Consider the following 14,746-nt stretch of genomic DNA (forward strand, 5'->3'; position numbering starts at 1 on the left):
TTAAAGCTAAAAGAACTTACGTCTCATGAGTTCCAAAAAAGAAAATGGGTAGTTTGTTTGTAGGTGGTTTTACAGCTCCATCAGGAACTTCATCTACCTAAAAGAAAGAGAAAAATTAAAAGCTTTTAAAACATACACACCTCATTACAACAGAATAAACTGGGAACAAGACATCCAAACGGGATCTGATATAAAGTGGACCACTTCTACAGGTCTATAATCCCTGATCCCTAGTTCTGAAACCCAAGAGGCTCTAAAAACCTACCTATTTCTAAAAACTCATTTGGTAGCAAAACCTGGTCTGACAGTGAAGCTATTCCATCATTCCATCTACCTAGTGTTTCTACTGATGCTTCTCTGCAGAAATATTATGTGAGATTATGTGCCATCCTAGACCCTACCAGGAGCAAAATATACAGCATATGTACCATCATTACCTTTCTAAAATCCCCAAATTCTGAATTTTTAAACATACTGACTCTAAACACTTCAGATAAGGGAGTCTACACCTGTTTAAAAACCCTAAATGATATTTCTGCAGGGAAGATATATCGGAGTAATATAAAAGTAGACATTAACGAAAATTTAAAGCACTATCTCCCAAAGCCTGAAATACATATTCTGAAAAGGTATCAGAATATGTAAAGAAAATAATTAAGGCAAACTTCATGGATAGCTACATGGTTGAATCTCATGAGGTTACCTGTTCCTTTTACTTAGTTAGGTAAGGAAAAAAAGTATCAGGTGTTGTTATGTCTAACATGTCTATAGATAATATTTCGCTTATCAATAAAGGGAAAGCAGACCTCAGGGATAAAGCCGTAAGGCAGTAGTATCTACCCAGGATTTAATAACATTTCTTTTTCATAATTTCAGAGACACTTTAATTGAAAAATCAGTTGACTTTGTCAAAAAGGAAGCAGACCATTAGAGGATCTACTATTCTCTGCATGCATCATCATGTTGAAGAAAAGACCAGGGTGGTGATTTGACTGGCTGGCAGTCTGAAGGCTTCAGGCATCAACAGAATCTTTACCAATCAACTCCCTTAGGGGCTTTAATTTCTTCACCTTTCCAATGATTATTTCACTTGTCATTTCAACTATATGAGAAGGTGCCAAGAATTGTGACAATCCATAGAAGCCTTAAAGGGTGTTTTCTGTCAACCCAGTTCAGATGCTTCTTTTAGCTAGCAAACAGCTTTAAGTCTGTACAAATGTCTAGCACCTACAGAGTTTAATAAATGTTAGGCAATTTTTTAAATTTGACTTTAAAAACAATTAGTACTGGTACAGAATTACATGAATGTTCAAGACTTAAAAAATCATGAAGTTTGAGATATGAAGACATAAAATGTTAAAATCAAAATAGGAACAATAGTTGAGTTGAGACCTTAAATACATACTCTGAGCTCTCTAAAGCAAAGACTTAAAAATTACAAAACTGGAGACAGGAAAAGGAATATAATTTTGGACACAGGTAATACATCAAAACCAAATTCAGTTGCTGCTTCTAAGAAAAAAAGGAAAAAAGGAAAGAGATGTCCCATTCCAATACAAATGAACTTGTTAAATATAGAAGGAAAATACTCTGGCCCTCTTAAGGCTCCTTTTTGCTTTTGTCAGCACTAACTCTTAGTCACCTAATATATTGAAGCATGTGGGGAGGATGATCTGGAATAACAGTAATTTTTAAAACATTTTCATTTGGCTTTTAACTGTATTGTGGCATAGAAATCTAAATACAGATGTATCCCATTACTTGAGATTTTGTAACACCTCTAAATAATTAAGCATGGTAAAACCATGAAAAAAGTATCTTGGAGGGGCCTTAAACCTGCCAAGTTTTCCTATACTCTATTTAAACATGAAATACAGTGTTTTATGTGTGTGATTATGTACTAAGCACCATGTATTAAGAAATTCAGTTTGTCTCTTGTCCTCAACACTCTTACAATCTACTTCGAAAGCAAAGCATGCAAATAAGAGTTAAAATAAAAGGTTATCACAAAAGAAATAAATTACAGTGTCAAATTTATAGACAAGAAATATGATTGACTGGTCAAGTAAGACTCCACTGAAAAAATAGTCTTGATACATTGGGGGAAATTTTTTTCCAGATTGGGGAAGGAAACTTATAAACCTGAATCTATAAAGAGCTAAATGGAAAAAATCAAGAAATACTGAACAGTTTAAATTTGGATAGCACTCAGCCACTCCATCATTTTCTAGAACCAATGGGTATATTTCCTCCAGCTGACATAATTTTAATTATCTTTAAGAAATACACACAAGTGGAAATTACAACTTTAGAATGCCACGTGTTTATGAAGGATTATGAGCTTACTAATCTAATGAATCTCAATATTTTTTAGGTTCCATCACTATCTTAGAACCCGAGTCCTACCATAAACTAACAAAAAGATCTCTTTTTCTGAAAATGGAGCTTGGGTACTTAAACAGTCTCAATTCCTAAATGACACACAAAAAAATCCTTGGTCCTTAATCACCTCTCTGTACCATTAAGATGTGCACCCAGGAATCTAGGTCTACTCCTTTTGGTCATGGGAAACAATCAAAGTAAAACAACTTCTTCAAGGTCACAAGGCAAACTTCATGGATAAAACTGTGAAAATAAATGTTCCAGATTTTCCTTGGTGCTAACTTATTGTACAATTTTCGTGAATATCCCGTCCTCAATCTCTTCGTTAAACAAGCAAATCCAGAAGGCCTCCCCAAATACAAAACATGAAAAAATGCCTATAAATCCAGTTTAATCATATATATCTCTTTGACATCCAAGAGTTTGCATAGATTTCATTGATATTACGTATTTTACTCAAAATTGAGAATATGTCAGTTTCATTAATTTTTAAACAAAATCCATACTCGATTATTTTCACCTACATTGAAACACTAACTGGCATCACATTTAAACATCTATTAAGAAAACCTGCCAAAGTCTGTCAATAACAAATACCTAAGTATGTAGAAAACCTGGATTTTCACAATTACATGGGAGATTACTAGACAAAAATCTAAAATGAAAGGTCAAGAGAGTGAGAGAAAGGATGAGGGAAAAAAAATTAAGAGAAAGGGCAGAATGTAGGCCTCTAAGGAAGGTAGCACCGCTAAATGCGAAGGCTGAAAATCACTTACTCGAGCTGGCCAATGAGGATAACCTTTCATCTTGGCGAAGATGAGGTCTCCAGGTTTGAAATCGCGAGTCATGTTTCAGGAGGGGCGATGCCCGGGGTCCGAAGCCCAGGGAGGAGGTGCAGCGGTACAGCGGGAAGATGCAGGGAGACGGACCAGAGCCGAGGATCCCGGGGCGGCAGAAGCTGAGGAAATGCCTTGGATGTCCCGACAAGCCTGCGAGGGAGAGCATCGAGGGCGGTTAAAGCAAAGAAACCCGAAGGGAGGGGCCTACGGGGAGGGGGAGGACCAGGGAGGGGAAGATCGAGAGGGGTGGGAGAGTGAGGGGAGAGCCGCCTCCCGCTCCTCCCCCGCGAGTGCGCGGCCTCCGCAGCCCCAGAGTTACCCCTCCAGGCTTGGGCAGGTCCTCCGCTCTACGGCCGAAAAGACGCCGCCACCTGAGGCAGAGATGCTTCTCAGCCCTAGATTCCCCTTTCTCCCGCCCCATCTTTCCTCTAGCTTTTTCCCCCCGGGCTTGAGCCCCAAAAGGGAGGGGGTTTGGGGGAGAGGAAAATAAGATGGCAAAAGAAAGGGGAACGTTCCCTTTCCAACCACACACGACCTCTCTCCCCCTAACCTGCTTCCCGACGGTCGCAGCCCCAGGCTGCCACTCAGCTCCGGAGCGGGCCGCGGCCACTTCCCCGCTACAGCCAGGAGCGAGGCCACCGAGGGGGGGCGGGGCGAGTCTCCGCCGCCCGCTCACCTGCCGGGGCCGCGGTGCTGAGGCTGCAGTGGCGGGCCGGCCGCCTCTGCCCGCGTCCACGCAAGCCACCTGCGCCACCAGCTGCCGCAGAGGCGTCTCAACCGCCCGAATCACAACCGCCGCCGCTGCCGCCGCCGCCGTCGCTGCGCTGCTCCCGCGCGGCTCCCGCTCGGCGCCCGCTAGCACTGAGGCGGGACCAAATGCTCGCCGATGAAGGGGGGACAACGCAGCACCCGCCTAAGATGTGTGGCTCCGCAGCGGAACAGTAGAAGACCCTAGATCCTCAAGTTCCCTTTTGCATAATAGTCATAGCCAAATGGAGGGAGAGACGGATGCGAAGGAAAAAGGAGCGTGCGAAAATAGAACGGCCCGCTGCAGCTTCCCCCTGCGGTTTGCAGAGTGGTCCGGCTCGGCCCGCCCCTGCTGGCTGCTCTGCGTGTGTGTATTTGTATGTGTACTGTATGTAAAAGGCGGGGAGAGAGGAAACGATTGTTGTGGATGGGGTTTGGGGGCGGGTATCCGGGCCTCTAACCCTTGGCTGTGTGTTAGGGAGAACCTGGCAGCCTAAGCTGCATGTTCCTACATCGTTTCCCAGGGTGGAGAGGCTTTACTGTTGCACTTGCGCGGTTTGCACCATCCAAAAAAGAAAAACTGTACAAAAACCCATAGATGAAATCGAAGCATGAGGCGGTTGCAGGGTGTGCAGCTTGTAGGCCTCTTACACCTCGCTGAATGGGCCTTGCAGCCAACTTTTCCTTGAAATTGTAATATGAGAAAGCCTATTTCTTTTCTTTTAAATTTAAAGCACCAAGAACTGTTAAGAAAATGCCATCCTAACGAATGCAAAATGTGATGGGTAGAAAACAATGACAGGAAAGCTTAAGCCTTTTAAATAGGATGTGGGTTTGGGCCCTAAGTAAATTTTAGCTGCATCTAAATTTTATTTCCCTACGAGAACTGTAGCTGGTAAGTGGTAGTATAGAAGTGTTACCAAACCTAAAGTGTCTAGTTTCTTAAAATGCTTCTCAAGGGATTTCTAAAATTATTTTTTTAGCCTTTAGCCAATACGTTTTTTAATATGTTGATAGTAATAGGCCAAGCCTTCTGATGTGAACTGATATTTCAATATTTTTATTGTACCAGAACTACTTCACCAGAATTGTCTAATTTTAATCATTAACATTCACCCAAATTCCCATAAATGTAAATATGACATTGTGAAAATTGATAAAAGTTAAGTTTTGTTTCATTCTTCATTGAACTCCCCCCAAAAGTACTACCTACTGTGCGTCACACACTCTTAAGTGCTGGGCATACACCATGAACAAGCACAGATACTTCTCATTTAAAACAGAATGAAAATATGAAAAAAGCATCAGAATATTAAATATATACATAATAATACATAGCTCATACTCCTTTAAATGAAGGACTCACAAGCAGTAATAAATCAAGAAAAGCTTTAAGTAGGTAAACATTGAGAAGAAATTTTTGAAAGAGATACACATTCCATTGAAAGCACTTAGAACATTCCCAATGCAAATGTCCTACAAGGAGTTCAAGAGGCTAAATCATACCTCAGCAACACGCAGAGAAGTCCAAGTGGTGCAAAAAGAGAAACTGGCAAGGGAGAGGGAAGGCTTGGGGAAATGTCCTGAAGCTTCTCATCCTGACTTTGAGTTTGATATGATGTATACTGGGAGCTACTATAGGTTGCTGAGCAAGAAAGGGGTAAAGATGATTCTTTAAAATGTTCTTGCTTGCTACAAAGTAGATGACAATAGAAAGAGGCTGGAGGTCACTGTTTTGCTCCCTACATGACCCATTTCTGGATGAGACTGGTAACTATGAAAAGGCAAAGAAGAATCCCGCTAAGTACACAAAGGAATAACTGTCAGGTGTTAGTCGTAAAACGTGCACAGGAAAAAGTGGAGAAAGATGTATTTAAGAAATTTCAAGACACTAAATAGGAGAGATGAAGGCATCATCGAGCAACCATTTCTTGTGCACCTCTTCTAAGCCCTGTAAGGCTTTGCAACTCCAAGTGTGGTCCAGGACCCAGCAGCATCGGCTTCACCTGGGAGCTTGTTAGAAAAAACTCAGCCCCTCCCCAGACCTGCTAAATCAGAATCCGCATTTTAACAAGATCCCCAGGTGATTCTTATGCACAGTCAATTTTGAGAAACTACAGATACAGAGGATACTAGACTATAGAAACTTAAAATCAAATAGGGAAGACAGACGTATAATAGATAAATTATAATTAATATTAAAAGATACCTTTTTATTCGTATTAAATGATAGTACCAACAAGCAAAGAGGAAGTGGTTACCATGGTGGGAGTTCCTTAGAAAAGAAATGAAAAGTAGAGAGAAAATGGAAAAGCATTGATGTTTTAGTGTTAGTGTTTGTTTGTTTTTTTTTAAAAAAGGTACAAACTTAGCTCTTGATATCTTTAAGTTTTGGCAGTTTCAATTTGATAGTCTGTAGAATGGTCGATACCCTGTAAACAAAAAGTCAGGGCAAAACAGGTGGTAGTTTAAACCTCCAGAGAACAAAAGGCCAGGATCCCTGGGAGCAGCAGTTCCAGATGGGAGGGGGAGGAGGAGGAGGGAGGGTTGGGCTCATCAGAGCCACTTGGAGAGTTTTTCTCAACTACAGAGAGCTGTACTCCTCTGTAGCCATGTTTGATGCACCCCTACCCCTCAGTCACCCTTCTTAGTGGGGATGCCAGCAAATATATAGTAAGACAGGAATTAAAGGAGTAATGAGAAAGGTGTAAGGAGAAAATACAATTTCCAAAACAACTGAAGCAAGAGGGAAGGGGACAGGAGATCTAAATGAATTGAGGCAGGAGCTTGACTTACATTCTCTCATTTAATCCAGGTTACTATCCCCATTTTACAGATGAGAAACGGGCTCAAAGAAGTTCAGCAACTTGCCCTGAATCACAGATCTAGTCAAGCTGCCAAGGCAATGTTCCAGCCCATCTGTTCTCCAGTCTTGGCCTTTGTGTGATCCCACACCACCTCTAGGTGGAGCAGGGGGCTTGCAGAGCGCAGGCAGAACAGCTTATAATTAGAAAAAGATGCTGGAAGTAAAAGCGACCCAGCACTCTTCTACCTCTGTCTTTGGACTTGAAAGTATTCTTAGCTTCAAATTTCCTAACAACCTCCCTCTACTCCACCCCATTCCCTAGCTTGTCCCCTCCACCAGCCCATTCTGTTTAACTCCTTCTAGTCCTAATGGACTCAACTCAAAAATCTCCTCTGGAAAGCCTTCTGTAGCATAATTTCTTATTTACCGTCTTTCTGATTAATCTTTAAACTCCTTAGAAGTAGGCACTGTCTTTGTGATCAGTGCCTGACATTTAGCAGGCACTCAATGAAATTATTCTCAATAAATATTTGTTGAATAAATGAGAAGTTAAATGAAAAATACTGACAAGGATTCCCTCATTCTTTAGGCTGAGAAAACAGATGACACATGAAGGTATTTATATTTGTTTTGACTTTGTAAATTTTTCATCATGTACTTAACTCTTTGAAAGCACTGACATTCGTCATTGACTACGAATACATTCATTGTAACCATTTTAATGGAAATCATTCTAAATGAGATTTGATACTTATTCCCCAAATTTAGTAATGCTAATCCTTTCCTTCACATATTTTGCATATAATGTACATCACTCTACACCCTAATACACCTTAAAATTATTGGTATGAACAGCAATTATTGAACTGTTTTCTCACATGTGATATTTTAAGCCTCCCGATGGCGAAATTAGCAAGAATATGGGGAAGATAATGTGCATTAATCAAAGAGCTAGTTCAATCAGAGATGTCATAAATCTGATCTTGACCTAGCTTCCCTTAGAAATCAATAAGCATTTGGAACTTTGGCCCTTAGGAGGGGAAAAATCAAGATGTGCTAGTTTGTGAGGCAGTGATTGGTTACACTACTGAACTGGTTCACCAATGAGGAGAGAGTTCTCAGACACAAGCGGTAGGAGAAGCATTGTTGAGGCTGGATGGTCATCAGAGTAGCTGGAAAGAAGCTAGGCCAGTATAGGGATTGATAGATAGTTAACCTGCGTGTGCTGTTGGTGTCTGTACTAAAGATTGCTTTAGCTGTGTGCTGTTCCAGTGGAATTTTTTACATCACTGTATGACCTCTCTCTAATCACCTCTCAGACACTTGATTTGCTTCTTTCTTACATTTCCACATCCAGTTTGTTAAGACTTGTCTTATTCCACATGTTTGTGAGCCATGTTCCTCTTTACTCTTCTGTGTGTATGTGTGTTTGTGCATGTGTGCCTTTTTTCCTTCTTCATCTTCATACACTTTCTTGTACATTCTTTCTCATTATTCTGCATGTTCTCACTTTCTGAGTTAAATATCTAAGAGGCGTGGCTTGGAAAGTGGAGTGATCCCTTTTCTGGTGAACAGGCCTACTAATGCAATAATGTCTTTAATTATCTTTGTGCTTTTGATTCTTTTAAGGGTGGAGAAATGATTAGCAATTGTCAAAGGTTAGGAATTGTAAAAGCAAGGAGGATGGAATGACTGACTATAAAGTGGTAGCACCAGGGAAATATTCATGATAATGGAGTAGTTCTTTATCTTGATTGTGGTAGCGCTTGCAGGAATCTACACATATGATAAAATGGCATAGAACTATACATACCCATTGTACCAATGTCAGTTTCCTAGTTTTGTCATTGTACTATATAGTTAATTTAGATGTAACAATTGGGGGAAATGAGTCAAGGGTACACAGGAATGTTCTGTTTTATTTTTTCAAATTCTTATGAATTTGTAATTATTTCAAAATAAAAAGTGAAAAAATGGATTTGTACATTGAAGGATCAAGGGAAGGTAATTGGTAAGGAAAATCTGGTTGTATTTATAAATATTAGGAAGTTATTAGGAAGAAAGCTACCAGAGAGAGAAACCAATATTTGTAGTGTTTTCTCAACTCTGTGTGTGTGTGTGTGTGTGTGTGTGTGTGTGTTTTAACACATGGCCTCTACAATGCTTTCTTTACCTACATCACCATGAATATCTCTCTAGTGCTACCACTTTACAGTCCCTCTATCCCCCTCCACCTTTCAATTCCCAATCCTTCGCAATCGCTAATCATTTCTCCATCCCTATAATTTTGTCCATTCAAGTTTAGTCATTTCGTTCCATTATGTATGGAATCATATAGTATGTAACCTTTTCAGATAGACTTTTCTCACTCACCTTAATGGCTTTTGCTATTTATTTAAGTTATTCTGTGTATCAATAGTACATTGCTTTTTGTATCTGAGTAGATTCCATGGTATCTACGTACACGGTTTAAGCATTACCTATTGAAGGATATTTTGGTTGGATCTAGATTTTTGCAATTTGAATAAAACTTCTATGAATATTTATATACAATTTTCGTGTAGATGTAAGTTTTCATTCTTCTGGGATACATACCCAGGAGTGTAATTACTGAGTCATATGATAGTTGTATACTTAGTTGTTATTTTTTTTAGGCGAGGCAACCCTTGGTTGACCTCACAGATCGCAAGGACCTTGTCAGCTTACAATCCCTTATTTTTTTATTTTTTTACACTTCACCTACAGCACCTGGTCTTCCTAGGTGGTCTCCCATCCAAGTACTAACCAGGCCCAACCCTGCTTAGCTTCCGAGGTCAGACCGGATTGGGCTTGTTCAGAGTAGCATGGCCATATACATATACTTAGGTTTTTAAGAAACTGCAAACTGCGTTCTACAGTGTTATGCCATTTATATCCTACCAACAATTAATGTATAGAAATCTGGTTTTTTGCACCTTCGCCACCATTTGGAATTGTCACTACATTTTCTTTTCACTGTTCTAATAGGTGCGCTATTAAACATCTTTTCACAACTTATTTACTATCTGTATATCATCTTTCGTGAAATGTCTCTTCATGTCCTTTGACAATTTTCTAATAGGGCTGGTTTTTTGCTGCGGAATTTTGAGCATTCTTTACATATTCTAGGTAAGAATCTTTTGTCAGGTATGATTTGTGAATATTTTCTCCCAATCTATGGCTTGTCTTGTCATCTTCTTTACAGGATCTTTCACAGACTAAAAGTTGTTAATTGTGATGAAGTCCAACTTATTATTCTTTTCTTTTATAGATTATGTGATTATTGTCATGTCATCTCCAAGCCCTAGGTACCAAAGATGTTTCTATATTTTCTTCTGAGTCTTATAGTATAATCTATTATATTTAAATCTATGATTCATTTTGAAGTGTTTTTCTTTTTCTCTTAAAGTTGAGATTCAAACGGAGATTCTTTCCCCACCTCCCATGGATAGCCAGCACCTATACTGAAAAACTATCCTCTTATTGAGTTGCTTTTTTACCTTCGTCAAAGATTACTGTGTCATACTTGTGTGGGCTTTTTTGTTCAGTTGATCACTGTGTCTTTCTGTCTGAGCCATAGTCAGTTACCAAAGTACTATACACTGTCTTGAAGCTCTGTAATAAATTATAAAATCAGGTAGAGTGATTCCTTCCACTTTATTCTTGTTTGTCAGTTTTTTTTCTGGCTATTTTAATTCTCTGCTTTTCCATAAAATTTTAGAATAAGCTTGTCAATATCTATTTTTAAAATCTTTCTGAGATTTGGATAGAAATTATATCAAGCTTGTATATTAATTTGTGGAAATTAATATATCTCTACTAAGTTGAGTCTTCTTATCTGTGAACTAATCTGTGTCTCTCTACTAATTCAGACAGTCTTTAATTTCTTTCATCAGAATTTTGCAGTTTTCAGCCTACAAGCTCCATATATGGTTTGTTAGATTTACAGCTAAGTATTTGATTTTTTTTGAGCTATTGTAATTTAAGTTCAGTGTCCATATGTTAATTGCTAGTATACAAAATTTGTTTTTTTATGTTTATCTTGTATTTTGAGACCTTGCCGAAGTCACTTAATAGTTTTAGGAAGTTTGTTTTTTTTTTTCTTTACAGATTTCGTGGGATCTCCTACATAAGCAACCATGTTATCTGCAAATATGGACAAAGAACACATTTTATATGATTTCAGTTGTTTTACATTTTTTTAAAGATTGTTTTATGGTCCAGAATATGATCTATCTTGTATATGTTCGCAAATGCTTAAAAAGACTATATGTTCTACTTTCGTTGGGTGGAATAGTCAATAAATGTCAATTATATCTGGCTGGTCGATAGTACTGTTCAGTTATTCTGTATTCATTATTGTCCTATCAATTGTTAAGAGAGAGATGTTGAAGTCTCCAAATATAGTTGTAGATTTTTTTTATTTTCTTTCAGTTCTATCAGTTTCTGTTCCAGGTATTTTATACCTCTTTGGTGTATATTCATTTTAGATTGCTCTGTTTTCTTGATGGATGGACCTTTTTATCATTATTTAATGTTTCTCTCTGTCTCTGGTAATTCGTTTTGCTTAGAAGTCTACTTTACTTGTTTAATATAACTATTCCTGTTTTCTTTTAATAAATGTTTTCATGATGTGACTTTTGCCATCTTTTTACTAATATGTTTTTATAGAAAAGTGTGTTTCTTATAGACAGCAGTTAGTTTGGTCACATTTCTTAATCTATGCTGCCCATCTCTGTCTTTTAATTGATGTATTTAGAGCATTTACATTAATGTAATTATTGATATGTTAGGGCTTAGTTCTGGCATTTTTTCTGTTTGTTCCCTTTATTTATTTCCTCTTCCCTTCCTTCCCTACTTTTTTTATAATTCCATTTTTATTTATCTATAGTGCTTTTGAGTGTATTTCTTTGTATAATTTTTTTAGTTGTTGCTTTAGTTATTACATTATACATACATAACTTATAGCCTACTTTTGTTGACATATTACTAGTTTGAGTGACATGTAGAAAACTTACCTCCTTTTAAGTCTCTTTAATCTCCACCGATTGTAATATGATTGCCTTAAATATTTCCCTTACATACAGTAAGAACTACTTTAGACAGGGTTATCATTTTTGCTTCAGCCATCAAACATGATTTATAATACTTAAAGGAAGCAGTAAAGTCTATTGTATTTACCCATATTTTTCCTCTTTCCATTGTTCTTTCTTCCTTTCTTATGTTCCAAGTTTCCTTCTTTTATCACGGAGGTAGGATCACAATTTTTTCCAATGTGTTTAGTTAAAGTAGTTTGGTAATTGTCTAAAATTTTTCTCTCTTGTTAGGCTGCCCCTCTCCTGATTCATTGGCTAGAGAGAGCAGGCTTTTCTTGCGTTTTCTTTTGTTCGTGTCTGTTCGTGTTCCCAGTTGCTGGCTTCTCCAGCATCTAGTCCAAGATGTATGAAGCAAAAAGAAAATCCAGCAGGGAACTCACCACTGTGTCATACCTTAGATTCCAAGGTCCCTAGCCAGTTTGTATTCTATTCACCTTTCAGAGACTTCTCATATTTGTTTTATGTGTAACATCCAGTGGACCTAATTTTCTCCTTCCTTTTGTCACTAAGCCTCTGAGGAAAAAAATAGTTTACTTAAAAATAGTTTTCCTCCCTTTCATCATTTGCATCTCAACTTCATCTTCAGTGAAGTTTGACTCCATCAGGCAAGGGCTTTGTTTTCTTCATGACCGTGTCTCAAGGATACAGTGTCTAGCCAGCCTTTGGTGAACACTTCCTGTCACTACATTATCCTAGTAACTTTCTTTACTTTATATTCTCAATGCACCACCCCAGTATAAAAACTCATTACCTCATGCACGAATTTAGGTATTGGTTTTGTTTTATGCTTTTCTCCTTGTGCCTTTCTCCATACCATCATCCCCCTAAGAAATGTCCTTCAGTTATTCCCTGCTTACTCATTTTTTTTTTCTTCCCTTAAAAATCAAACCTAGTTACACCTCTTAGTTCTCATCTTCTTAGCCTCGGCATCCTAAAGTCCTGCATTCACTACTTTCTGAGTACTCATTTGTAAATTAACATATTGTCTCAGTTAAAAATGCTTTGAGCTTTAATTAAAACTCTGCTATAGTGGCTTATGCAAAGGAGATAGATGCTGATATTGCAGCTGGATGACTTCAGAGCGAATGTCTTTTCAATTTACTAGGCCTTTTCCTCATGCTGGCTGGTCTACTCAGGAGCAGGTGATTGCTCTTCTGGAAACCACATCTGAATCTTAGGTAAGAAGAAAGGGCATAGAATGAAGGAATAGGCTAACCAAGTCCATTTCTTTTTATTTAGAAAAGAAAGCCCTCTCAAAAGTCACACCCAGCAGATTTCTTATTTTGTCTCTTTGGACAGAATTCTGTTACAAATCCACTCCTAGGTGGAAACTACAAATGAGAAAGGGGTTGTGAATAGAAATTCAGTTAGCCAAACAATGATACCTGCCACACATATACATAAATATCTATATAATCAATTCAAGTAAATCTTATGTCTCCCTAATTAGTTTGGAAGGTCTTTGAGAGCAGATATCTAATCAGAGGCATTTCATACTTCACACTGGATGATTGTTAGGGTCCTCCTAATTTCATATATTTCTGCTAAAAACAACAAATAAAAGTGTTAAATAGAGACTTTAAGCCAAAAATAATTACTTCGGAATTTTTAGTGAGTTCAGCTTCTTCTGAAATTAAAAACTCTTTCAGTCAGAGAGAAGAATTTCTTTCATCTCTTTTTCTTTTTTATAGGAAGTAGAGCATACAAATTATAGTAGGAACAGAAGTGAAGATCTAAGAAGTCTATTGGAAGATTAGATGTAGTAACTAACACATGAACCCGAGAAACCAAGCATGTCCAGCTGTCAAAATAGGTCTGCATAGGGCAAGTTTACAGGGTGTCTAGGGGAAGTTGTGCCTCCATTCAGCTACCACCTCTGTGGGTCATCTGCCAAGCATCTGGTGTTGGTCCTGTGGCAATTGTTGTTCAATAGGATCAGGAGTTGGGAAGAAAAGCAAGATGTGGATTGGAGGGGAATGAGGACAAGCCAGACCCTTCTGATCCTTTACCTCTGTCTCTTCGTGCATCTAACCACAGTGAACTTTAGAGTAATAGCTGCTGATTTACTTCCACCTTCCAAATATCCTTTTGGCCAACTCTAATTTGCACCATCCAGGGAAGTGGATTTGGGGAAATGTAGCCCAGCTTAATCAAGTTGACAGAGACAGAAAAAAACCATCATTCTAAGAAAACTATACAAATGGAAGTTGAATCTCTGACCAGTAGAGTAGTAAAATGATTATATTGCCTGGAGGGCTAGGATTATGTCTTAGTCCAGTTCTTCTGTACCCTTTGTCCTAGCCAATAATTTGATTTTTAAGTCACACGTTGTCTTCATTGATCTCCCTGTGCAAGCTAGTTTTCCTCTGCCTTGATACCTGTCTCCCTGAAGGAAAAGGAATCCTTTCTTTGGATTTAGGCTATAATGCCCTGCCCATACAGTCTTGTTTTTTCAACTTTTTCTGGTTTTCTCTCTCTCTCGCTCTCTCGTTTCTTGTATTTCTGTTGGCATTCTTCTCCTGTTTCTCTATTCTGGGTACAACTCTTGTACATTCTTTGGTACATATCCAGCTTCTCTCCTGCCTAAGCATGTTTATGAACCATAACTTCTATCTAATAATTTATCTTCGGGTGATGTAGTTCTCCTATTTTTGTTTTAACTAACCAGTATATATTCAACTGCAGGTATTTATTGAACATCCAAGATATCATCCTATTTTCCATATGGGCTCAAAGTATAAAAATATTTATAAAACAAGACAAGAAATAAAAAATACCAATATACAGCAACAAATAAACAGCTTTCAGAATTCAGGGAGAGGAATTAAGTTTGGCTTCTGTATGGGACCTTTATTGAC

General features: G+C 38.3%; 1 protein-coding gene and 1 pseudogene across 6 annotated transcripts in view; both read right to left on the reverse strand.

Annotated features, from left to right (window-relative positions):
• PSIP1 (PC4 and SFRS1 interacting protein 1) overlaps positions 1 to 4,092 on the reverse strand; it is a 34,107-nt gene extending 30,015 nt beyond the window's left edge. For 2 of the 6 annotated variants that reach the window (XM_011365302.2, XM_023533694.1), the window contains exons 1-3: positions 3,898 to 4,092; positions 3,159 to 3,371; positions 21 to 97 (exon numbers count right to left, since the gene is read on the reverse strand). In XM_011365302.2, the coding sequence (XP_011363604.1) occupies positions 21 to 97; positions 3,159 to 3,230 (149 nt within the window). In that variant the 5' untranslated portion in view covers positions 3,231 to 3,371; positions 3,898 to 4,092. Of the gene's footprint in view, positions 1 to 20; positions 98 to 3,158; positions 3,372 to 3,540; positions 3,566 to 3,771 lie in introns of those variants that run through there. The other 4 variants (XM_011365303.2, XM_011365304.2, XM_023533693.1 and 1 more) reach the window with 4 other exon arrangements.
• Positions 4,093 to 9,510: 5,418 nt separating this feature from the next.
• On the reverse strand, positions 9,511 to 9,629 carry LOC111743237 (annotated as a pseudogene).
• Positions 9,630 to 14,746: the final 5,117 nt, after the last annotated feature.

Source organism: Pteropus vampyrus, unplaced genomic scaffold, assembly GCF_000151845.1.
Source record: "Pteropus vampyrus isolate Shadow unplaced genomic scaffold, Pvam_2.0 Scaffold109, whole genome shotgun sequence".
Classification (NCBI taxonomy): Eukaryota; Metazoa; Chordata; class Mammalia; order Chiroptera; family Pteropodidae; genus Pteropus; species Pteropus vampyrus.